The 24,968-nt window shown below is 42.2% G+C and overlaps 2 protein-coding genes across 4 annotated transcripts; both read left to right on the plus strand.

Moving 5' to 3' along the window:
- Nucleotides 1–535: 535 nt before the first annotated feature.
- rer1 (retention in endoplasmic reticulum sorting receptor 1) lies at nucleotides 536–7,364 on the plus strand. Of its 3 annotated transcripts, XM_029436435.1 has the most exons (8): nucleotides 536–694; nucleotides 2,169–2,250; nucleotides 2,853–2,957; nucleotides 3,330–3,426; nucleotides 4,134–4,212; nucleotides 5,106–5,241; nucleotides 5,345–5,399; nucleotides 6,837–7,364. In XM_029436435.1, exons 2-8 carry the CDS (start codon nucleotides 2,170–2,172, stop codon nucleotides 6,845–6,847), a joined length of 564 nt encoding a protein of 187 aa, XP_029292295.1. In that variant the 5' UTR covers nucleotides 536–694; nucleotide 2,169; the 3' UTR covers nucleotides 6,848–7,364. The 3 variants fall into 3 exon arrangements, with proteins under 3 accessions (XP_029292295.1, XP_029292293.1, XP_029292294.1); XM_029436433.1 differs by having other exon boundaries at nucleotides 5,345–7,364; XM_029436434.1 differs by lacking the exon at nucleotides 536–694 and adding an exon at nucleotides 752–803 and having other exon boundaries at nucleotides 5,345–7,364.
- Nucleotides 7,365–14,880: 7,516 nt separating this feature from the next.
- On the plus strand, nucleotides 14,881–19,081 carry LOC115011184 (taste receptor type 1 member 1-like). Its single transcript, XM_029436217.1, has 6 exons — nucleotides 14,881–15,062; nucleotides 15,308–15,605; nucleotides 15,724–16,449; nucleotides 17,008–17,214; nucleotides 17,556–17,676; nucleotides 17,973–19,081. Exons 1-6 carry the CDS (start codon nucleotides 14,881–14,883, stop codon nucleotides 18,899–18,901), a joined length of 2,463 nt encoding a protein of 820 aa, XP_029292077.1. The 3' UTR covers nucleotides 18,902–19,081.
- Nucleotides 19,082–24,968: the final 5,887 nt, after the last annotated feature.

Genomic DNA, 24,968 nt, shown 5'->3' on the forward strand with positions numbered 1-24,968 from the left:
TTTGTACTTGACGTGCATCCATTTTCCTTACAAAGGCCTTCTCACTTACAAAGGCATGCATACTTTCACCCACTAACCACCAACTGGTCAAAATGAGCACTTTATGGCTTTAAAAGTAAAATAATTCAGGATTATTTGTGCTTATGATCAGTATTATGAATTACCGCAATGTAAATAGAAATAGTGATTGTTTTGATATCCCTAGTAAGTTTTTGTTATCAGTTTTGTAACGATTATTGTGTATCTATATAGCTGTTCATCAATGGCCATTAGTTTCTGAGGTTGTTCAATGTTTTTTTCTTAAAATCATGGATATTAAAATATTTGCCTTCCTTTAATGCGTCTCTTTTTCAAAGTCAAAAAAGGTTTTAGACTAATTACTGTTCTGAGTTTTATTTGAATAGACAATTAATTGTTAAGGCTATAGACTAAATCTAGGCAGCATTTAACGCGACACGCATCGAAATAAATATTTATATTATACTGTACGCTTTGGATTGTATTCGCTTATAGCCCCATAGGCGGAAACCTTCAATCTTCGATCACTAGTTCATCGTGTTCGGGGCTCTACTCTCCTGTCTGCCGTCAGCTCGAATCCTCGCGGAAGTACTGACGTGTTCGCACCAGCTTGCACGAGAAGTGGCTAGTTTAGCTAGCTAGGTAGAGCCGGGTAGTGACACAGCGGCCGTATCAGGTAAGAAAGGACTGTCATTGAATATTTTCACTATAATTGCAAACACAACCAAGAGGTGCAGACACGTATTGAAACTAAGAAACACATTTCAAAACGATTGTACCATTCAGTGAGTACGGATGTTGTTACTAGAGAATGGTTTGATTTCTAACTGGGCTAGCTGGTTAGCCGTTGGCAACGTAGTACCGTATCTCCGGAAGTGAGCTGTCAGATTATTATTCCTTACTGGTATTTGTAGTTCAACGTATTCCTGATGAAACCATATTTCAATGGAAAGAGAGCGCGCCAGGAACTACACATTCTTTTGCTAGGTTTTAATAGGCACTACGCTGGAGTTGTAGGAAATGTAGTTGCATTCGTTCATTTAAAGGCCAATAGGGCTAACTGAGGCTTTATTAAAACTACATAACCCATACAAGCGGTAATTTGGGCCAAAGGGCAATGCACATATAGATGGCTAGTTAGCTATTTCTAGGGCTAATTTCTAAGCTAACGTGAGTGACTTTAAAATAATATCACGGATGAAACGTTTGTTAAGTTACTGAATGATTTGTTTCGATTGTTTCCAAGTTATGATTTTCCCAGAGAGCCTGTTGTGATCAATATGATTTATCAGCTGCCTCCCTGACTGCCAAAGCCTGTTGGCTAGTTATGCAGCTAACGTTAGCCAAAACCACGACCATCTCGACGCGGTCTTGCCTTTCTTTTAAAATAATGTTGTATGTTAAAATTAATCATTAAACGGCCATGTAATCGCTACGGCCACGCAGTACAAGTTAGTAATCAAATATCTGAAACTTAACCCGTAGCTACAAACAATACAGGGGGGCAAACCGCTAACGTTACCCAGGAAATTCATGATCCACTCGTTACGAAGTCAATGAATCTCTGAAAAGTCCATAGTTAAAGTATCCGAAATGTGTCGCCATTGATTAGATCTAAGTTTTATAATCGTTACTTAGTTTCTTATCTTTTAACAGATCGACTACTAGAAATTTCAGTAGGCGTATCGCCTTCTTAAGTAGTCTTACTGGATGCGTTATTTGTCAGTGCCTTCAGTTACAATCAGGCACAAAGTTAATTTTGAATTGTGAATACACTATACTGTACTGGTGCATTCAGACAGAAATATCCATGTCCCCCTCTACTGTTTCATCTTTTCTTGGGATCACTTTCAGCACACCAGCTGCTTATTACTGCTATTAGCACTAGCTCTTTTGGACTATCACGTGAAAAGTTTCATGATAATAAGGCTATTGGAGTTTTATTTACTCTTATTTCTCATTCTGTAAGCACAGCATTTTGTTTCAATAATGTCTGAAACAGATCTAGTGTACACATTTCCATTTTAGGAGAGTCTTGTTCGTGTCCCAAATTCAATACTGCATCTTCCAAAGTCTGTTTCAGTAAGACTAGCCAAGTAGCCTATATTCATGCACCCCTAATCAAATGTATTTTTCATCTTCACTGGCAGAATGTCAGAAGGGGACAGTGTTGGGGAGTCAATCCATGGGAAAACATCTGTAGTCGCTGCCTTTTTCACACGGATTGGACAGGTATGTGTCTATCAATTAGATCATATGTATATAATTAAAGTAATTGGGGTTAAATGATTTGATGCTTTGGCCTAAACACTGGATTACATATATTATGACCAGTCTATTTACCTTACTAACACATGTTTGTGTATTGTAAATATTCAGATTTTCTGCTTAAATGCTAAATGGGTGTCAATTAAAGTCACCATTTGTCACAGTGGCAATCTTCTCCAGTGCAGTACTTTTTCTACTTTTCAGTAAAATATTTCCAACCACACATTCTTCTCCTTTCTTGTAGGTAAAATAATCACTCTTAGTAGTACAAGCTTTGTACTAGCTTTGTACTCAGCAGTGGTATCAGTGCTGATTTATCCAATTGTATTGGTCAGTCAGGCAGATAAAGGCATGGGTTCAAGGGTTAGGGGATACTTGAATTAAAATATATTTATAGTAAGGAGAAATGAGGGCAATGATTAGATGCTCCGGTGTCACTGTATCTCCCTGAAGTGAAAGTGAATGTTTTTTGGAAGCTCTGCAGTGTTTTATCTAAGGTTGTGTCTTACTTGTTCATAAGTGATATTCTCTACCTCTGCTGGCTACATTTTCTTTTTTTGCAACAGGTCTATCAGTCATGGCTAGACAAGTCAACGCCATTCTATGTAATGCGATGGGCAGCCACTCTACTACTTACTGCTGTCTACATGATCAGAGTGTACATACTACAGGTAATTGTTTATTTAATCTTTTTTCAATATACTTTATTGCCTGGGGAAGTCAGCAAATGTAAGGCATAGTTGTAATAAATGCAACACCGTTACTGACGCAACAATATTCACTTGCCCTGCAATGTCCAATTTTTGGAGAAAGATTGGCATAGGAGACGCTACAAGAGGACAGTGACTGTACATCTTTATTTGTTTTGTTTCTCACCTGTCTAATATGTAATGTGTGTTTAACATTTAACTACTCGCCTGCTCTGTTTCCATGAATATGTTCTTGCTCATTTGTGTACTGAATTTTCACTAACAGAGATGCACATTCATGTTCACTGGCTGCTCAGAAAGCCTTTTAATGTGGGGATGTTCCTTATGTTGCAGGGTTGGTATATAGTAACATATGCTTTGGGAATCTACCATCTCAACCTGTTCATTGCTTTTCTATCGCCAAAAGTGGATCCTTCACTGCTTGACGAAGGCAAGTTGACTCAATTAAATCTGATCAGTTTTTAGTAAGGTGGTGATGTTGTGTACTTACTCAGTTATCTTTATGGTTGTTACCTGCCTGTTCTTTTAGGAGTTTTACTCGTCACACATGTTTAATATCAAAGATACTAAGAATGCTTTCATACACCACACAATGTATGTAATGCTTTGTTACAAAAGCTTTCAAGGATAGATGGATAGATGATAGATAGATAGATAGATAGATAGATGGATATACTTAGAAATGTTTAGTTGGAAGTATGTAACATTTCTTAACACGGAGATCGATGGATCCAAACAAAGAAAAGAGCACTACACCCAAAAAGACACATTTGTCATAACATCCAAGGACATAACATGTCATAGTGCCAGCCACACTGTTGATTAACAAATGATCTGTCTGAAGTAAAGTGCAAACACATCCCAGCAGTGTCTGCTTATTCTGCTGTTCATTTCGCTTTTGTGGCCTCAATATGTTTTTCCTTTTTATACATTAATTGTTATTATACAGATTCAGACCTGTGTCGGTTCCACAGTAATTGGGTCTTTTCAAGAAAAGAAAATATAAACACAATTGTACTTTTGATCAAATAGTGTTTATTTTATGTTTTGGCAGCTACACTGTTGGTCTTAATGCTGATTGAATATTACACCTTTTTATTAAACATTACATCACCATGACACCCATCTCTCCTGCAGATGAGGGCCCGTCCCTTCCCACCAAGCAGAACGAGGAGTTCCGCCCTTTCATCAGGAGGTTGCCTGAATTCAAATTCTGGTGAGTCCAGCTCATGGCCACGCCATCGGTCAACGTCGTCCAGAGGGATTGCAAATTATATTCTTTAGAATGACCTGTGTGTTCGATGTTTAAATCATGCAAAGCTTATTTGTTGAAGAGGGAGCATTTTAGCATTAACCAAACGTATTGAGTTAATCTGTGTATTTGCTTGTGAGCCTGTGATCTTACGTCCTCAACTTAATCTCTACTTCATCCCTGTCATCCATCGATCATCTTTATAACATTAACGTCTTTAAAAAGACATTAAATATAAAAACGGATTATACTCTTGTAAACCTTGACGCAACATTCACTGTAAAAGTTAGTCTTTGAGCAGTGTCAGACATTATAAAAATTGTGTGTCGTTAAAAATTCTACTAATTGACCATAAAATCCACATTTCTCTGTTCTACTATTTAGTTTTTTGTTAAACCTAGCATGTGTGCCATGTGTTCATGCAAACTATCTTTCCTCTAAAACAGGAAGAGGAAGATGGTTTTGCATCAGTCATGCAGCTGGCATTTGCCTATTGTGTGAAAAGATCATCTTTGTTTCTTCTTTCCATGTGATTCAAATAAATGAGTGTTTTTGAAATTTGATCTGAGAGAATAAGATGCATTAGAATACAGTAAGATATTAAGTTCAGTCAACATCTTTTGTTCATATTGACAAGTGTCAAATTTTGTTTTCAACTTATCCTGCTTTTTCCAATATGGATTTACTCATAAACTCATAAATTCCTTCGTCAAACGACTCTCCCCACATTAATTGCCAAACTAAATATACTTGTGTGTATAGACATGCTTGACACATTCAGTAAATGACTGTGGGTTCAAGCTCCCTCAATGTCACAAATGTGGTTACACAGTTTTAACCGTTTCTTTTCTTGTCAGGCATTCGGCGACAAAAGGCATCGTCATCGCCATGATTTGCACATTTTTTGAAGCCTTCAATGTGCCAGTGTTCTGGCCTATACTTGTAATGTACTTCATCATGCTCTTCTGCATCACCATGAAGAGGCAGATCAAGGTAAGAAAGTATACATTGACTGACATGCATGCACTGCCTACATTGACACTGCAGCTGAATACCTGTTACTAATTCTCCTCTTTTTCTACCTCACCTTCTCTAGCATATGGTCAAGTACAGATACCTGCCCTTCACACACGGGAAGAGGACATACAAAGGCAAGGACGAAACAGGGAAACCTTTTGCTAGTTAAAATCTCCCACATACCCTTCCCCTCCTTCTCATTTTAAATTAATCGGTCACATCTAGTGGGGAATGACAAAGGGTTAATGAGTTTTTTTCTTCTTTTTTTTTTTTGTGAGCGGGACAGTAACATGAAAACATAACATGAAAAATACAAGTTTTCATATGAGCAGCATGGCTCAAATTAGCCTTTTGTCTATTAGGGATTAGGGTTCTTTTTTTCCGAGGAGCCAGATCCTCATTTTTTAGGATAGGTCTGCATTTATTCAGTAGTTGGTGAGACTCAGTGCTGCCTTTTGCCTTTTTAAACCCAGTGGGGTAAGTATAAAGCCACCAAGAAGGAACCACACTGAAAAAAAGTTGCAGTGAAATTAGTGATTTTTCTTTGTTTATTATTATTATTATTTCAATGATGGTGATTCCAGTGCATCTCCTTCTCCCAAGTGAAATAAATCTGCCAACTTTTGATTAATATATTGGTACTTACTTATTTGTAACACGTTCTATATTGAAAGCCAGTAGTGTTAGGGAAAATAACATGATAGTGTGTAAGATGAAATCTGAAGGAAACGCAATCTTCAAGTTTAATCATTTCATCGTTTGTGATAAAAGTGCGCGGCTGCTCTGGCCCACAAGTGTTTTGGCCAGTTGTCCTCTGTACTACATGCAGACACTTCGGAGAAATTAGTCACATTTCACTTGAATATGCATTCATGAGAGGCAGAAAAACACGCATCATAATTCATCAGTTGCAATGATTACACTCGGCACAAACAATGTTTGATTTTTATCTCGAAATTGGCAACTAACACAATTCTTTGTATTACCTGATTCTCACTAGCATAGCCAGTGGAGCAAGCGTCAATATGGATGATTAACAGGGAAACTTCAGCCACCCACCACATCATTGAATGCATAATTCAAAGCGAGTGTCGCTAATCCCAACCCATTTAGTCTCCTGTAGCCTGTAGTCTACATTTTTTAAGTCAGTTCTTTCTACTTTAGAGCCTTTGTAGAGTTTAACAGATGGGATTCTGTGTCGTTGAGCACCCCTCTAAACCAAATGATTTTGCATTCAACTTGAAATGGCATGTCAATTAATTCATTTGAAATCAGATCTTTACACCATATGTGCATAATTATTCAAAATATACTTTGTCTTCAAATGCACAACCAGTATTCAAATCCAATTCATAACGAGGTCTAATCCGAGATAATAGTCGAAGCAATTACATGTTTAATCCAACAACCTTTTGTCTTTGAAACATTTACCCATCTGGGTTTCAAAGCCTGGGGTCAATTCAATTTGTGTAGACTAGCTGTTGTAGTGCTTTATAATCTGTGTTTACTTTGAAAAACATTGTGGTAAATATAGTCATTCCAAGCAAACTTTTGTTCTCTTTCTTTTGCAGAGGAAACATAAGAAAAACAGAGATTGAGAGCTTTTATTATAACAAATGGATGAAGTGGGTGGCGATCACACTTTCTTTTCTATAAACCTGTTGATTTTCTTTCTCCATTTTTATCCGACTGCTGGGGATTATCTGTCATTACTAAACTTTGATCAGAACTGTAGTAAGGGATCAAAACATTTTCCTGTAAAAAGTTTGTGTTTCAAGGGTTGTCTGGAGGATTTGTATGTGTGTGTATATATATATATTTTAAAATATGAAATTATTTTGAGATTATTTTTATTTTTGTTTTTCTTCCAACCACCATACATACTGTTTCCAAGTGTTTAAATCCATTTCAGTTAAAATTAATGAAAGCAGAACTGGTTAATTGGGTTCTAGATTTGATGAATTAAATATGTTTCTCATGGATTGCATGTTTATTGTTTTCTTGTGCTACAGTTATAAACAGAAACTTGATTTTAATAACTTAAGTGTAATTTTTTCACTCCAAATGCTATTAAAGAGGCTGTGTCCCTTCAAACAGTACATAGTTGTCTCTGCCTCATATTTTATAGATATTGGGGAGAGTTAAAGGACAAACAACAAATTTGAGCTGGCTCGAGGTGTCTATTTCCTAAAGTTGACTCCCTTTCAGTATAGTTCATAATTTCCACATACATTGATAATATGAAATGCAAGAACAAGACGATGAAAATGAATATGAACACGAATTAACTTCTACTCCACCCCTCCCTGACCATAGACCCAATTGTATTATTTTTTAGGGGGTGCAGGGGATCTTTTAGGAGAGATGGAAGGTCTACAGTACACAGCCACATAGAAATGATATACATCATCTGTAGAACAATTTAAGATGCAGCTCAGCACTTTGTATGTAAACATTGTGTTTTGGTTATGTTGAAAGTTTAGAGTGTATAAGGGCTCAGCACATTATGATAAAAGTATGGTGGTCATTCTCATTCTGTCTCGTAAATTCTTGCAGCAAGATTTAAGCTTTTTTTTTTACCATTTAAAACAAATTGGTCTAAAATCCCTCAAATAGCACATGAAGACACCAAGACCTCGCGGAACACCATATAAAAAATCGATGTTGTGATTTGCTATAAAAAATGAGACATTGAGACTTCTGCAAGAAATGTATTGGATGGGAAGATCAGATGGCGAGGACTACTGTCCTGGAAACTGCTCAGAACCCCCGTTGTGGTCAATGTACATACTATAGGAAATCCATACATCATCTGAATCACAGGTCCCTAGTTTGTGGCTGTCGAGTTTCGGAGCTACTCCATATGTATAAAATTGAGTTACATATTAAATTGGGCGTACAATTAAATGTAGGGCCGCCTAAATTGCCGTAGCTAAGTTCGCTTTTATGGATAGGTGCCGCACAGAGATTCACGTGCAACAGCAGGGTTGTAAATTAGCACCAGTAAAATATGCAAGTGGCTGCTAGATTTGCTTCACTCACCAGACCAAAAAAACAAGAATATTCTATTGAGTGCCAGAATTTATTTGAAATCCAAAACAGTTAGACTATCATCAATGTTTTGTTTTTTTTACGAATAAGTCCGATTTATATTTGCTAATATTTTGGTTTCATGTTCCTGTAATTTGCAATTTCAGACATTTACATTTTTGAAGAAAAGAAATCAAGACATTATCAAACAACAATTTGGCGTACCATCTGCAGTAACTCTGAGGACCCTCTAAGGGTCACGGACCTCCTGTTGAAGACTCATGTCCTACAGTTCACCTGCATGGGACTAGCATAAAGCGGTCCCCCAGTCCCTGCCGTTTGAAAACACCCCACAGTGTTATCGTGCGACCACCATGCTTCACCGTTGGGATGGTATTGCGAAGGTGATGAGTACCACCTGGTTTTCTCCAGACTTGACGTTTAGAATTAAGGCCAAACTGTATAATTTAGTTTTATCAGACCAGAGAATGTTGTTTCTCATTGTCTAGGGCTTTATGTGTCGTTCACTAATAGCAGGGCTATGTTGTTCATTTTGTCATAAAAGCACCAAATCTCGCCAAACATACTGTATATAGTATATAATATTTATATTTATTATATATTTATACGAAATCTGGATAAAGGGTCATTGCATATTGACATTCTGATGACCATGGCTGTCTGCGATTACTTGCATAGAACACTTTGGCCATTTCCAAGCTGTCGTTTCCATGTTTTCAGCACCATAAATAATCTTTACATTGTGGGCGTGCGTAGTAATGAGGAGACGATAGACAAGTTGTCAAGTCGAACGTTTACTTCCCAACATGAACAGCGATACAGCGGCAGTAGTCAAGCCTCCACCCACAACAGTCACGACAGGTAAAACAATAACAACCCCTGGTTGCTCACTTCCATTAACCCTTAACCTTTCCCAGAAAGCTCCTGGGTTACCTGTCTTAAAGGAGACGTGTCTCCTCTCATAATGTTCAATGAATGTCTGTGTCCCAAGTGGGTCACCACACAGGCCCCCCCAGAATTCACTAGAACTGAAACAAGAACCTACACAACCGAACAGTCAAAAGTGAAAGGGCCCACCCGGCGGTGGGCGGAGTGGGCGTCCAAACCGACTGCGCTTCACCAGTGAAGGTGCAGGGATGGGGGACTTGACCCGTCCAACAGGGGCCAGTGCAGGGCTTGAGGTGCGCACTGGTGGGTCAGGGTCCCGGGGCCTGGCAGGGGGGCGACCACGCCGCGGGGGCACGGCCAACTCAACCGGCCTGTCCAGGTCCAAATGGGCAGGTTTGAGACGGTCCACCGAGACCCGCTCCGACTTCCCCCCCTTGTCCACCAAAAAGGTTTTCGGCCCTGCCTCCAGTACGCGAAAGGGGCCGTCATAGGGAGGCTGCAAGGGAGTACAGTGGCCATCATGGCGTATAAAAACATAGGTGGCCGACTGAAGATCCTTGGGGACATAGGACGGAGGGAGGCAGTGGTGAGAAGTGGGGATAGGAGCAAAGTCACCAGCGCTGTGCCGGAGCCCCGTTCGTTGTAATGTAGCAGACCAGGGAGCCGCAGCAACCGGGAGAAACTCACCCGGGACCCGAAGCGGCTGGCCGTAAACTAGCTCCGCAGACGAGGCATGGAGGTCCTCCTTGGGGGCAGAGCGGAGGCCGAGCATGACCCATGGGAGTCGGTCAACCCAGCCGCTGTCCGTGAGGCTGGCCCGCAGAGCAGTTTTCATGGAGCGATGAAACCGCTCGCAAAGCCCGTTGGCCTGTGGGTTGTATGCTGTGGTGCGGTGGAGTTTCACCCCCAGGCTCTCAGCGACAGCAGTCCAGAGCTCGGACGTAAACTGGGAGCCTCTGTCAGAGGTGAGGTCCGATGGTGTTCCAAAACGGGCCACCCAAGATCCGACAAACGCCCGAGCCACGTCTGCAGACGTGGTTGATGACAGTGGAACCGCTTCTGGCCACCTGGTCGTCCTGTCCACCATAGTGAGGAGGTGAGTGAACCCCCGGGAGGGGGGCAGGGGGCCCACAAGGTCTACGTTCACGTGATCAAAACGCCTCTCGGGCACGAGAAACGGTGCCAAGGGGGCCTTTGTGTGACGGTGCACCTTGGAACGCTGGCACGCCACACAGGAGCCAGCCCAGCTCTTGACATCCTTCCAAAGGCCAGGCCAGACAAACTTAGCCCCCACTAGCTTAGTGGACGCCTTCACGCCTGGGTGCGAAAGGCTGTGAATGGCATCAAAAACTCGGCGCCGCCAGCTAGTGGGAACCATAGGTCGGGACTGACCCATGGAGACATCGCAGAGGAGTGTGGTGTTGACGTCATCAAACTCCACATCCTCTAACCGCAGCCCAGTGGTGGCTGTCCGGTAGGCCTGCACTTCCATGTCAGTGGCCTGGTCGGCAGCCATGCCAGCATAGTCAAGGCCTAAATGGACGGCCGCCACCACAGGTCGAGAGAGGCAGTCGGCGACCAAATTGTGCTTTCCGGCTACGTGCTGTATGTCTGTGGTGAACTCTGAAATAGCAGAGAGGTGGCGCTGTTGGCGGCCAGACCACGGCTCGGCAGGACTTGGCCATAGCAAACGTCAGTGGCTTGTGGTCCACAAAGGCGGTGAAGCGTCGGCCCTCAAGCAGAAACCTGAAGTGCCGAATGGCGAGAAAGAGACCTAGGAGCTCCCGGTCGAAAGTGCTGTAGTTCTTCTCGCTGTCACGTAGCTTGCGGCTGAAAAAAGCGAGTGGCTGCCAGGCACCACTCACCCACTGTTCAAACACCGCCCCCACTGCATAGTCGGAAGCGTCAGTCGTGAGGGCAATCGGGGCCGTGGGAGACGGGTGGGCCAGTAAAGCAGCGCTGGCCAGCGCAGCCTTGGCGTCGTCAAAGGCTATGTCCCTATCAGGGGACCAGTCCACATCTGCAGTTCTGCTTTTTACCCCGCAGCGCGTCGTACAGGGGCTGCATGAGGTGAGCTGCGCGGGGAATGAACCTATTATAAAAGTTCACCATGCCCAGGAACTCCTGCAGGGACTTAACGGTGCGGGGGCGTGGGAAACTGGCGACGGCATCCACCCTGGCGGGGAGTGGAACGGCTCCATCCGGCGAGACAAGGTGTCCGAGGAAGTTGATGGATGGCACACCAAACTGGCACTTTGCTGGGTTAACTGATAAGCCCGTGAGCACTGAGCCGCTCGAACAGCTGCCGGAGGTGTGTCAGGTGCTCCTCTGCACAGGCACTGGCTACGAGAATGTCGTCTAAATAAACAAACAAGAACAGGCATTTCTCGCAGTACACAGTCCATCAGCCTCTGGAATGTTTGTGCCGCCCCCTTGAGTCCGAAAGGCATCCGCAGGAACTCAAAGAGCCCAAACGGCGTAATGACTGCAGTCTTCGGCACGTCCTGTGGGTGGACTGGTACCTGGTGGTAGCCACGCACCAAGTCCACCTTGGAGAAGATGGTTGCTCCCTCGAGGTGGGCGGAAAAATCTTGGATGTGTGGGATGGGGTACCGGTCGGGGGTCGTAATGTTATTCAGGCGGCGGAAATCCCCGCAGGGGCGCCAATTACCGTCAGCCTTCGTCACCATGTGCAAGGGAGAGGCCCACGGGCTGTCAGAGCGGCGCACGATGCCAAGGCGCTCCATGGCCATGAACTCCCCCTTGGCGATGGCGAGTTTAGCTGGGTCGAGGCGTCGAGCGCGTGCGTAGACCGGGGCGCCGTCCGTGACGATATGGTGCTCTACTCCGTGCTTGGCAACCGCTGACGAAAACGTAGGCGTGGTGAGGTCCGGAAACTCTGCAAGGAGGCGTTGATACGAGTCTCCGGAGGCAAGCATGTTGGACAGGCCGAGCGTTCCCGCACCTCCGGGCGTGCACAAGTATGTAGCGAACGAAACAGCATCGATGAGTCGACAATTCGTAACGTCCACCAGTAGGTGAAAGGCACACAGAAAATCAGCGCCCAGGAGGGGAACCGACACCGCGGCCATGATGAAGTCCCAGCCAAAACGCCGCCCGCCGAAACTCACCTCCACGTACCTGGTGGCGTAGGTGCGTATAGGTGTGCCATTCGCGGCGTCCATCGGGGGGCCGTATCCGCCAGCCATGGTGTCCGCAGCCGATGCAGGGAGGATGCTGCGCTGAGCACCCGAGTCGACCAGCAGCCGCCGGCTCGACACCTCGTCCTTAATAAACAACAGCCTGCTGTCCCCGCCAGCGCTCATGGCCGTTAACGAGCGCCGGCCCTGGCGTTTCCCTGGTTGCTGAAAGTGCATGGCGGGCGACACTGTTTGGCTTTGGTTCCAAACCTGTTGTGGTAGTAACATAGTCCATTGTCCCGTTGGCGATGGGCAGCCGCTGCGGCGGTGCCCGCTGTGTCCTCCAGCAACGGGTCCGGGGTCTGGGCGGGGAGCAGCGCGTGCGCAAAATTCTGCCGGCTGGCGAGAAAGATCCTGTCGGCCTCAGCAGCCAGCGCGCGATAGTCCTTAGTGAAGGAGAGTGGAGAGCTGGCGAGCGCGGTGCGCACAGGCGCCGGGAGCTGGCGCAGAAAAATGTGGGTAAACAGAAAAGCGGGATCCGCCGAGCCCAAAACAGCCAACATCCTCTCCAGCAACTCGGACGGTTTGCTGTCGCCAAGTCCGGTGAGCGACAACAGACGGTCCGCCTTCTCCATCTCCGACAGCTCGAATGTTCTTAAAAGGAGCATTTTGAGAGCAATGTACTTGCCGTCCGTCGGTGGATCCTCCAGCAGCCCCATCGCCCGTGCCGTTGTCGCGGCATCCAGCGCCGCTACCACATGAAAGTATCTGGTAGCGTCCTGAGTTATCCCTCTCAGTTGGAACTGGGCTTCAATGTGTTGAAACCACGGCCGGGGGCTGTGCTGCCAGAACTCAGGCAACTTGATCGTTGCGGCGTAGACGTTAGCCAGAAATCCTGCCGGCGCTGCATTACCGTTTGCTTCAAACATGCTTTCTCTCAGGGTCACCAATGTGGGCGTGCGTAGTAATGAGGAGACGATAGACAAGTTGTCAAGTCGAACGTTTACTTCCCAACATGAACAGCGATACAGCGGCAGTAGTCAAGCCTCCACCCACAACAGTCACGACAGGTAAAACAATAACAACCCCTGGTTGCTCACTTCCATTAACCCTTAACCTTTCCCAGAAAGCTCCTGGGTTACCTGTCTTAAAGGAGACGTGTCTCCTCTCATAATGTTCAATGAATGTCTGTGTCCCAAGTGGGTCACCACAACATACTATTTAAAGTGAGAAATAGGTTTTATTAGAATGTATCGCAATAATAATTGAATCCCCTGCCGCCACAATGGACTTAACTTAAGGTTCCGAATGACGTGCCAAGCCCTGTGGCCCCGAACGGCAACCCCAGCAACCCACTTGCCCCGAGCTCACCCCACTGTCAAGGTGATGGAGTGGGGTCAGGGCGTGGCCCAGATAGTAGATAGTGGTAGTTGGTTGAAATGGGCTTCCTGTAGCACAGGCCCAAGCGACAATGCCAACACGCTCACCTTGGGGAAACCCCGCCACAAAACACCAGGGACAGAGTGACAGGGGGCAAACTAGGCAGAGTTTGATCGTCTTTTTTGCCGTCCACGACAGGGCTGATCCGAGGACCTCACTCCACCAGTAGTAGTAACAACGGGTGGGATGTACAGAGGGCAGGGACTTAATCAACGCAACCTTATAACCACTACTTACTGTGAATTCCTTGTTGATGGGAAATAATTGCAATCCCCAAGACCTATCACAAGTGGGCTACAGTTGGTTACCCATGCCTCCTTGCAAAGGGTAGACACATGCTGATCTACTCAGTGTGGCGCGCGTTCAGCCCAGGAAAACAAAGCGCATCGCAGACCTCTTACTTCTGAACGACACTTGTCCCTCTAATAAGTTGGACGCCGACCGCATGCCGGAGTCTCGTTCGTTATCGGAATTAACCAGACAAATAGTTCCACCAACTAAGAACGGCCATGCACCACCAATCTGGTTGGCAGTGCCCAGTTTATCTTGTTTGCAGGCTGTAAATTAGAAGATGTTAGGATGTTGGACACCCTGTGTCTTTTAGCAGAAACCTTTTATTAGGACATATTTAATTAGTCACCACCAGCAGCACAATCTTGATTATGTGACCTGCAATAATACAAACACCACGGATTGAGTACTACATTAGTCAGAAAGATCGTGTTATATTTTAGAAATAATTAATTCTACGAGAACAACTAGTACTACTCTTTCTTGTACTATAGTACTTGTACTTGTATTAATACTCCACTACTCCTACTAAAACTAAAGTTATTATATTCACCAATGAGACATCAGCATTCTACAGAATTATAGGTGTTTTACTTCCATGCTTCTGTACTTTTCGAATAAAAGAACAAATCCAACCCCACATCTGTGCCTTAACACAATCATGTCACTTTCTAAATGCACTGTACATCCGTAGGGACAGTGAGTGTAGAGGATTTTTGCATGCTGATTTGTGTATTCTCCTCCAAGGTAGGTATTTATGACAACCCCGAAGTTCACATCAGATCAGTAATCGTTGACTGCCATGATGAAACATTTTCTGGTTTCTCTGTGTCTCCTGGGAACTTGTCTACATGTCTCGTCTCAATGCACTGTCCCAGCCTCAGAGTTTCAGCTGAAAGGAGATTATTTGTTGGGTGGACTTTTTGATATTCATCATGATAGTGCCCCTGTTACTCATGACAGACCAGAAGCCATCAACTGCACCAGGTAAGTCTTTTAACAGCTCTAAGTGGATACCTTCAAAGGTTAAAAATAATGACAAACGCCTGGTATACATGTTTATGTATATAATAAAGAGTTTCGACCTCAAATGTCAGGTCAATGGATATAGATAGCCCAGCTCCAACATAACCAATTGAATGAATTGCTATATTATCAAACTTAAAGTCTTTGTTCCATTAAACTTATGTGAACAGTGAAACAAATTCTCACTTTCCTTCCTCTGTCCACAGTAAACCCTTAATTCATTCAAGTTTTCGGAGGTTTCAGATGATGAGATTCGCTGTAGAGGAAATCAATAACTCCACCAACCTCCTGCCAAATGTATCTCTCGGCTATGAGATATTTGACGAATGCTCAGATACGCACAATTTCCCAGGCATTTTCAACCTCATATCAGTCAACGGCTTGATCCAACCTTGGGGTGAACCTCACAAGAATCTGTCCAAAGTGATGGCAGTGGTCGGTCCTTATACAAGCCCTAAGGCCCTGACTGTAGCCCCACTTTTCATGATGAATCTCATTCCTATGGTAAGCTTTCCAGATAGACCAAGTTATAAAAACAGTTTTATATACATTTTTTTAAATTGATGGGAACTTTTCATTTGGCTTTAAAAAATAATGACAATTTCTCATATTCTTTTAACAGATCAGTTATGGAGCTGCTAGTTCTGTCTTTTCAAGAAAAATGAATTTTCCCTCTTTCTTACGAACAGTGCATCCCAATAAAGACGTCATAGAAGGGATTATTAACATTGTGCAGCACTTCAACTGGCGCTGGGTTGCTTTCCTTTACATTAATGATGCTTATGGCATTGATGGCCTGGAATTATTCTTGAAGAGGATTAAGGAAACTGAGATCTGTGTGGCGTACACCAAAGGCCTCAATCAATATACAGATCACTACCAAGTATTCAAACAGATACAGGCACAGAAGATAAGTATCCTTATTGTTTTTGCTCCTGAATGGACTGTTGCAGCTCTCATTACGTCAGCAATCAAACAAAATGTCACCAACAAAGTGTGGATAGCAGGGGATGCATGGTCCTTAAACAAGAAGCTCCGCAAGATGACAGGAATCAAAAATATTGGAACTGTAATTGGGGTTGCTGAACCAGCACTAATAATACCTGGTTTCAGTGATTTTATCTATTCCTCCAGAAGCCAGACTCATTGTGAAAATGCAGAACAAAATATGTTTTGTAATCAAGTTTGCAACTGCAGCAGCATGAGTGCAGAAGATGTCATCGCTGCAGACCCATCTTTTAATTTTCCTGTTTATACTGCTGTATATGCCATCGCTCATGCCTTGCACAACGCATTGCAATGTGGATCTGGCAGATGTTATGACAATATTACAGTGCACCCATACATGGTAAGTACACACATAATCTAAGAAATGCACTTAATTTATTCTCACCATCTAATTGTTGGACATTTATTTTTCTGAAGTTTATCTTACAGGAAAAACTATTTGAAAGTGACCAGAGATAACACAAACAACTGGTCTGTCTTGTTTAGTTATGAAATATGAGATGTAAACAAAGTCATTAAACTTCAGAATACGGAAATCAGATGATAGATCTGCTGATGGCTTCCAGTTGGATACTTTAAATAGAGCAATGTTTCAGTCTCAAAGAGATCTTTGTCTTTCCTAAACTTTTTGTGAGACATTTAAATCTCATTAGATCTGTGTGATGTTGAAACATGTCTGTAATTTAGATATAATTTAAGTGTGAGCTACCAGCAATTAGCAAAACTTGCGTCTGATTCTGCCATCAGCATTGAGTTGGTTGATCCTGCACCTGGATGAGCGTGCTCTCTACTCTTATTACCTTGAAAACACTGCCTTGGTAAAAACCTATTTAATTTCCACCTCATCATGTTCATTGTGAACACATGAAGTAATCTGAACTTTGTGTACCCACATCAGGTTCTAGCAGAGCTGAAGAAGTCACATTTTACACTTTTAAACCAGAGTATTCGGTTTGATGAGAACGGTGACCCCAACTACGGATCCTATTCCATAGTTTACTGGAACAACCGTGGTGATGCAGAGGAGATCGGCTCTTTTCATTTTCCCCCATCACTCCATTTCTCCATCAACAACAGCAAGATCCAGTGGTACACAAACGGAGAAGTAAGTTGTTTTACCTACCTAGAGTTTATACGCTATATATTGTGTGTGTATATATATATTTGCACAAAGAAGTATTTATTTAGTAAATGCTGTGACGGGCAAAACACAATATCAGGAACATCAAACGATGGTGGTTGTTTATGATGTCATTTGCAGGTACATCTATAAATAATACTCTATGTTGATTACATATTACAAACCCTGTTCAGAATTTGAAAACGCTGTTTAGGCCTAAATGCTGCCACTCCTCCATCATTTAACTTCACCTCTGACAGTGTTGTCTTGCACTTTACTCCTTGCTCTCTGCATTTAATTTTCTGCTAAATAATTGTCTTGTACAGGCGCCTACTTCAGTGTGTTCCCCAGAATGCCGTGCAGGATTTACAAAAAGGTTTACTGGAACCCACAAATGCTGCTTCGATTGTGAAATCTGTTCAACTGGAACTTATGTCAACATCACAGGTAAATTATTATACATGAGGAAGAAAAGGAGTAAAAGCAGTGCTGTTGTTCTGGCCTTGGAGCTAATTTCAGATGTTCAGTTGCACACGCTTATTAAACTAGAGCGATATATTATTCGTATTGTAACAATTACCTTTAGCAAGTTTGACATGAAGTAAAAGCTCATGGAGAAAACAGTTTCAAAAATGAAACATCTAACACTTCAAACTGTTTGATCTCTCTTTATCTACAGATTATTTTTTTCAAAAGTGAACCTTAACTTTATTGACAACTTGTCCTTCTTTCATGTAAAACAGGAGATCCCTACAGGTGCATCAGCTGTAAGGAGACAGAATGGTCTGCAGCAGGAAGTACATCATGCAACCTGCGGGTGGTGGAGTACGTCCCATTCACAGACACTGGGGCTATACTGATCATGGTCGGGGCCTGGGCCTTGGTGGGCCTCACACTAGCCGTGTCCGTTCTCTTTGCCATCAACTACAACACACCTGTTGTCAGATCTGCTGGGGGACCAATGTGCTTCCTAATCTTAGGCTGCCTCAGTCTGTGTAGTCTTAGTGTGTTCTTTTACTTTGGTAAGCCAACAATTGCCTTTTGTATCTTAAGGTACTTACCATTCCTCTTGTTCTACACCGTTTGTCTCTCGTGTTTTGTTGTGCGCTCTTTCCAAATTGTTTGCATTTTCAAAATAGCCGCCAAGTTCCCCAAACTCCACAGTTGGTGGATGAAATATCATGGACAATGGCTGGTCATTGCTGTGGCATTTGTTATTCAGGCACTCTTACTTCTCTTTGGATATTCTTTTGCCATCTCAAAGCCCTACAAAGATACATTTGGGTACCCAGACAAAATCATACTTGGTTGTGACATTGATCTCAAAGCGTCCTCTGGTCCTTTGGTTTTACTTTTATCTTTGTGCTTCCTTTGCTTTATTTTCTCTTACATGGGAAAAGACCTCCCAAAAAATTACAATGAAGCCAAAGCAATAACCTTCTGCCTGCTCCTGCTGATCCTCACCTGGATCATCTTTGCTACTGTAAACGTGCTTTACCATGGCAAGGACATCCAAACACTAAACGCTCTGGCAGTACTCTCCAGTCTCTACTACTTTCTGTTGTTTTATTTCCTCCCAAAATGCTACATCATCATTTTTCAATCGTACAAAAACACTCAGGAGTATTTCCAAGGTCTGATTCTGAATTATACCAAAACAAATAGCCAGTAATAGCTTGAAGTAAATGTGTTACTGTACAGAATACAGAATAACTTATGTAATTCAAGCTTCGGGATGGTTGGCATCTCTTAGTCGTACTCAGAGCCTCTGACTTCTTAAACTATGTTAAGACTAAGAGTCTACAGTGGGGTGACTCGACACACCGGTCTTTATTGGCCTGTCCCCAGCTGGAGCTGTCCCTGGAAATGTCCCCACAGAAATAATTTGCAAAAAAGACCTGGGAGCAGGGCCTGGCAGTCCATTTCTCAATCGCGTTGTGCTCGTTTTGGCCAACAGAGGGGGCTCCTCGCTATAGCAGCTTGGTATCACTCTTGTTCTTCAACTACTCTTTTTCTACTAACTACTTGCTAGTATTTGAGAAAACTGGTGTGAAAAAAATAGCGGTTCATATCGGACAGTTCTGTCTTAAAGCTGTTATAGCTGTAATATAGCTGTTTTCTCAGTGTGTCAGTCTGGTAGTGTGGCTCGTCCGCCATCAATGTCTTGTATGTATACATAATCATATACATTGTATTGAACCATTGAAGTTTGACCTTTTTTTTTAATAAATCGTCTTCATAACAATAGCTGATGAGTTCTAAGATTGACTCTCATGTGACTAATGCATCCTTCAAAAATGTGAAATATATGGTCAACAGACAGCAATAATGGGAGCATGTTTTAAGATTACTTTCTAAAATATCTTGTTGTCATCATTTACACAATGACAGGATTTCAGTATCTCCTAAAATTTAATTTAACATGTCCTTAGGATTGGGATGCTGTATAATAAATTTAGGAAGATTTATATTAATATGTAAAATTCAGTATATTAATATAGTTATATTACATCTTTGAGATACTGTATATTCTTTACTCCCAAAGAAAAACAATTTTCTCCAAAAGGCAAGCTTAACCTCTCTGCTCATTTAACTGCTTTTACTGTAAAGGGTTAAAGAGCATGAGAGGAGTTGATGTGATGACTGGCTATTAGGCTAATACTGGAGGGCCATCCCAAATCTCAATCTTTATCAAATTAATGTTTAAAAAGGTTGCACATAGGCTAGACCAAGCCAAAATCTGGTTAACATTTAAGTTTGTCTAATACTTTGAATTATTACAAAATTCTTGGAAAACTAATGACACTCCCACCAGCATCAGGTTTTGTTAATGTGTTTTTGGTCTGTGGTTAGCACAAGCTACAGAGATTTTCATGTTTTGTTCTACAACACAACATAAATACCCCACTCCTGAAATGTGAAGCTTTTACTTGTTTAAAACTGTGGTTGCTAACAATGTTATCACCTAGAAAACTTATGTACTAAATGTTGGGGTTTGTTAAGTCATGTGACCATGGTGTAGCATAACGTTAGCTTTTTACTTCTGGCGATTGCATTTACGCTTAAAAGAAATCATAAAATAATTATGGGCAAAGCATTTCAGAAATGGAGAGAAAAAGTTGCTAATTGTTTAAGCTTCTGCTAACCGTAGCCATAGGCTAAAATGGAACATGTGTGGTTTCTTTTCTGTTCAACGGTCTTTTGAAGTTGCTATAACACTAATGTCAACACATGAAGGCCCCCACCACTTCACTGTGACGCTATCTACAGGCTGGGCTAAAGGCATAACTTCAATAAACTGTGTGACACAATCACTTACATTGTGATTAAAATGACGGTGCAGAATGTCAGTTTTTGTGTTGTACTGATTCAGATTTTGCAGAGTTTGTGTGCACATCTTTGATGTTAATTTTAAATTTAAGATGTAACTCATTACCCTGGAGTAATAAATAAAGACAATTTTGCATTATTGTATACTACCCTTTTTCTCTGTGCCTGTATCAGTATGTTTTGGTATCTTTATTGGCACACGAAGTCCCCATTTTTGGAAATATGTGATTATTTCTTAGTTTAATGTCTTAGTGCAGTTTTCTGTGAGTTCTCAATCCAAAAAAAGAGCATGCAGTACACTTTTGAAATGGGTTGCCCCAGTAAGAATCAAACCTCTCAGCACCAAACTAAATGAAAATGTGCAGTCAGAAGAAGAATCTGATGCATTGGGGACTCCGTCTGTTGTGGTCATTTTCTACTGGTGAATCTGCAGGCTGTTTAAATTGGAGAGTACAGGAGAGGAAATGGTGATGAACTTTGGATGTTCTATCAGTAATATGACCAGACACTTGTTCGATTAGAAGTGGGAAGTGTGACCCTGATGAGTTCTTAAGAGATGTGATGGTGTTTAGAAATGTAGTGCAACTGCCACATGCAGAGAGCTGATTAATAATCGTTTGATTTAGCCTTCCTAATCATACTGGTGCAGATGTTTCTTCTTTACGGACTGCATCTGTCTTTAATTCTATTTTTCTTATAAGGGGCATGTCTGTCAGCAAAAAATATTGAAATATCTGCATGTACAGCAGTTATATAACAGTATAGGTTGCTATGACAGAAATGTCACCACATGATGGCGCCACTTCACTGTGACGCTGTCTACAGCCGAGACTACAGGCACACCTTGTATACTTGTGTAACACACGGTGTGGTTTTAAGTATAAAATTAGGATTCAGAATGTCCGTTTTTGTGCAGATGTTGTACAGATTCAGTAATAAATAAAGACTATTTCTCACGATTGTATGCGACCGTTCTCTCTCAGTGCCTGTATCAGTTTGTTGCTGTGTCCTTATGGACACATGAAGTCTCAATCTTTGGAAATATAATGTAATAAATTCTTAGTTTAATGTCTTACTGCAAATTTCTGTGAGTTGCACTGTTTAATATTTTTCTTTCATCTCAATCCAAAAAAGAGCATGCTGTAAGTGTACACCTTTGAAACGGGTTGCCCCAGTAAGCATTACAGCTCTGCCCCCGTTCCATCTCCTTATACCTATTTCTCTACTTACTCTTACACCCACAAGGTAACATATTACCCATCATATAATATTTTCATATATGATTTCTATCATCATTGTACAATGATACATCTGTAATGACATCACATAGATAGAGATGTGAATACTGATTGTGTTTTGGGGTTTGGGATTTTTTTTATTGACCTTACTTTTCAACCAACTGGTATTAGTTAGCTTTCATATTGTCACTCAATAATGGCATGTGCCAACTGCGTTGCGGTGTGGGTGATGTATACGTTTATTTGACCACGTCTGTTAACAACACGTTCTATGCACTGATCCGTTAACTGTAGACTTATCAGCTAAGAATGAGGGGGTACTAACTGAAGTATGGATTTACGCAAACTGCTAACACAATCTTTACAGAAGAACCTGAAACCAGAAACAAACCTAAAAATATTGGTGTCTATGCCAGTGATAGATCAAAGTAACAAAAACAAAAAACAACATAACACTTGAGCTGACACCAGAGTCTGTGTAGCTCCAAACTGATATCTGTTGATAACAATGTCATTAGGTATTATTAAATATTACATCACCATGACACCCATCTCTCCTGCAGATGAGGGCCCGTCCCTTCCTACCAAGCAGAACGAGGAGTTCCGCCCTTTCATCACGAGGTTGACTGACTTCAAACTCTGGTGAGAGTCCAGCATGGCCTTGACCATCTGTCATTGTCGTCCACAGAGGGATTGCAAATAACCTGTGTGGTCAAAATTGAAGTCATGCAAAGATTATTTGTAAGAGGATGTAGGATTTTAGCATAAACCAAAGATACCTGGTTGAATTAATTAATACATTTGTGTGTATTTGCGTGTGACCCGATGTGATCTTACAAGCACGTCTGTTTTACTTCATCCACAGATCAACTCTTTAGAAAAAACTTTTATTCAATATAAAAACCGTCTCAGTAGCCTTTTGAGGCTTACACTTTGACAGTAATGAGTATTGGTTTAACAGCTTTAAGCAGTTTTACCCGTTGTAAAAAATTTAAAGAAATATGTATAAAGGAGAAACCTCCTAATTGTTTTCTCTATGATCAAGGCCACATTTCACTATATTAACTATTGATAGTTTGTACTAAACCTTGCCTGTGTCAGATCCTCATAGGTCACGCCCTGGTCCCTCAGGAGCGAGTCTCGACCAACTCTCCAACTAACGGGTCCGAGTCCTAATCCTATCAAGTTCCGCCTTAACTAGAATATAGCGACTATTTAAGTTGGTGGCGAGGAGACTTAGCCTAGTGTCTACTGCTTGTATACAACCATCTATCCCGCTTGCACCAATAATCCCGCCAAAATGAATAGCAATTTGAATTTGGCGGCTACCACCGGTCACGGTCGTCTGACAGCTCTCCTCTATGATCTGTGCACTTGGTATTGACTAGGTTTAGTTAGTAGTCAGGAATTGACCACAGGGACATGTTTAATCTACTTGCGAGAGACAACCATTATCAGAACCATTGAGATATTAATCGCTCCAAACCTTATAAAATACCTCATTAAAGATACAAATTCTTACTGTCCACAATTCTAGGTTTAAATCAAAAGACTCATTTTATTTTAAGTGTAATAGCAGGGGCAAGGCATACAGCTTAAATTGATTCAAACAACATATAACATGATTATCAGAATTGATTAACAATAATATAATTCCCTAACGCACTAATTGCCATGTCTATCTAATTTACTTATCGGATTGGAGAGAGAGAGAGAAAGGTCGGATCGCCAGGCCTAGCATTCCTATTCTTCCTGCATGACAAAGGCCTCCGGGCCGCACTTTGTCGAAAGTCCTATGAGGTTAGTCCATGTCAATCGTCCATTTGCAGAGTGAGCATAGAAAACTCTGAAGATCCAATCTGTGAGTCCAAGCTGTTGGGAAAGTGGTTACTCCTATCCTGCGCTTCAGTCAGCCGCTCGGATCACTTCTTCCAGAGTCTTTTTGGTGTTGTAGTTTTCACATCTTTCATCTCGGGTGAAGACACAGAGGAAATAACCTCGAGCTTGTGTCAGCTCACTTCTTATATAGGCCTTTTGGTGCCCCCTCCTCTCTCGCCCTGTTTCACATACTTTTAGTGTGTGTGTTTTGTAGTTCCTTTCTGTTGTAGTCCTCTGGTGTGTGTGTGTGTGTGTGTGTGTGTGTGTGTGTCTTGTAGCTTTTGACACACTCATACTTCTCTTTTTTGTAGCTCTTGACCTAGACACACTCATACTTTTCCTTTTTAGCTATACTTCCCGTCCATGTTGACCCCATCCTTAGTTAGTTAGTTAGTAACTCTTTCGGTACTCCGATGTCACTGCAAACTTGGTCCAACATGCTGACAATGCTATTTCCATTAGCCTTTCTGGCTGGCCTCACGGTAACATATCCTGACATAGAGTCCACAAGCACTAAAAGGTACTTCACCTTTCTTTCCTGTCACTCCCAGAGGACCAGCTACCGATCCCCAGGGTAACGTGCTTTTTATGGTTGAGCCTGCAACCATAAATGGTCGACCAGCGTTGTACTGTTCACAAACGGCACAGTCTTTGAGGACCCGGCGTATTTGGCTCGGGGTAATCCACAGTTGCTGCTTCTCCACTTCCTTTTTAGTGGGTAGTGGGCCTGCATGGCCTAGCGCGTCGTGTACGGCTTGTATTACCTCCACTACTGATTTTTCTGGGACCACCCTTCCTTTGGGTGTTCTGTCCCACTCCTCGATACCGACAAAGACAATTTTCCTCTGCTGTACATAGCGGTCCACTTCATCGTTTCCCCACCAATGTTTTGTTTATATTGCGCATGCACGTGTGTAGACAAACCAGTGATGATATACACATATTGGTGGCAATAACACAGAAGTGTAGCAATGACTGCTAGCTAGCAAATGTGGATATGAAATGCAGGATTTTTAAATGTCATCTGTACTTGGTGAGATCATTCTTATATAATAACTTTCTTCTGAAGTGCCATTTGATTTTGAAAGTTTTTGCAACAGCAATATCGTATTTGTTGACAGCCTGAAGTTTGTACAACACACATAGAATGGAATATCAACAACATTTTCATATTATTATTTTCATTTTTCATATGACTAAATATTTGCAACATGAATACCTCAGTTGTATGGCTACTTTGTGTTTGGTGCTTATTAACAAATATACGCATAATTCGACCAAACTGCTGAAACT

The sequence above is a fragment of the Cottoperca gobio genome, chromosome 7 (assembly GCF_900634415.1).
Source record: "Cottoperca gobio chromosome 7, fCotGob3.1, whole genome shotgun sequence".
Taxonomy (NCBI): Eukaryota; Metazoa; Chordata; class Actinopteri; order Perciformes; family Bovichtidae; genus Cottoperca; species Cottoperca gobio.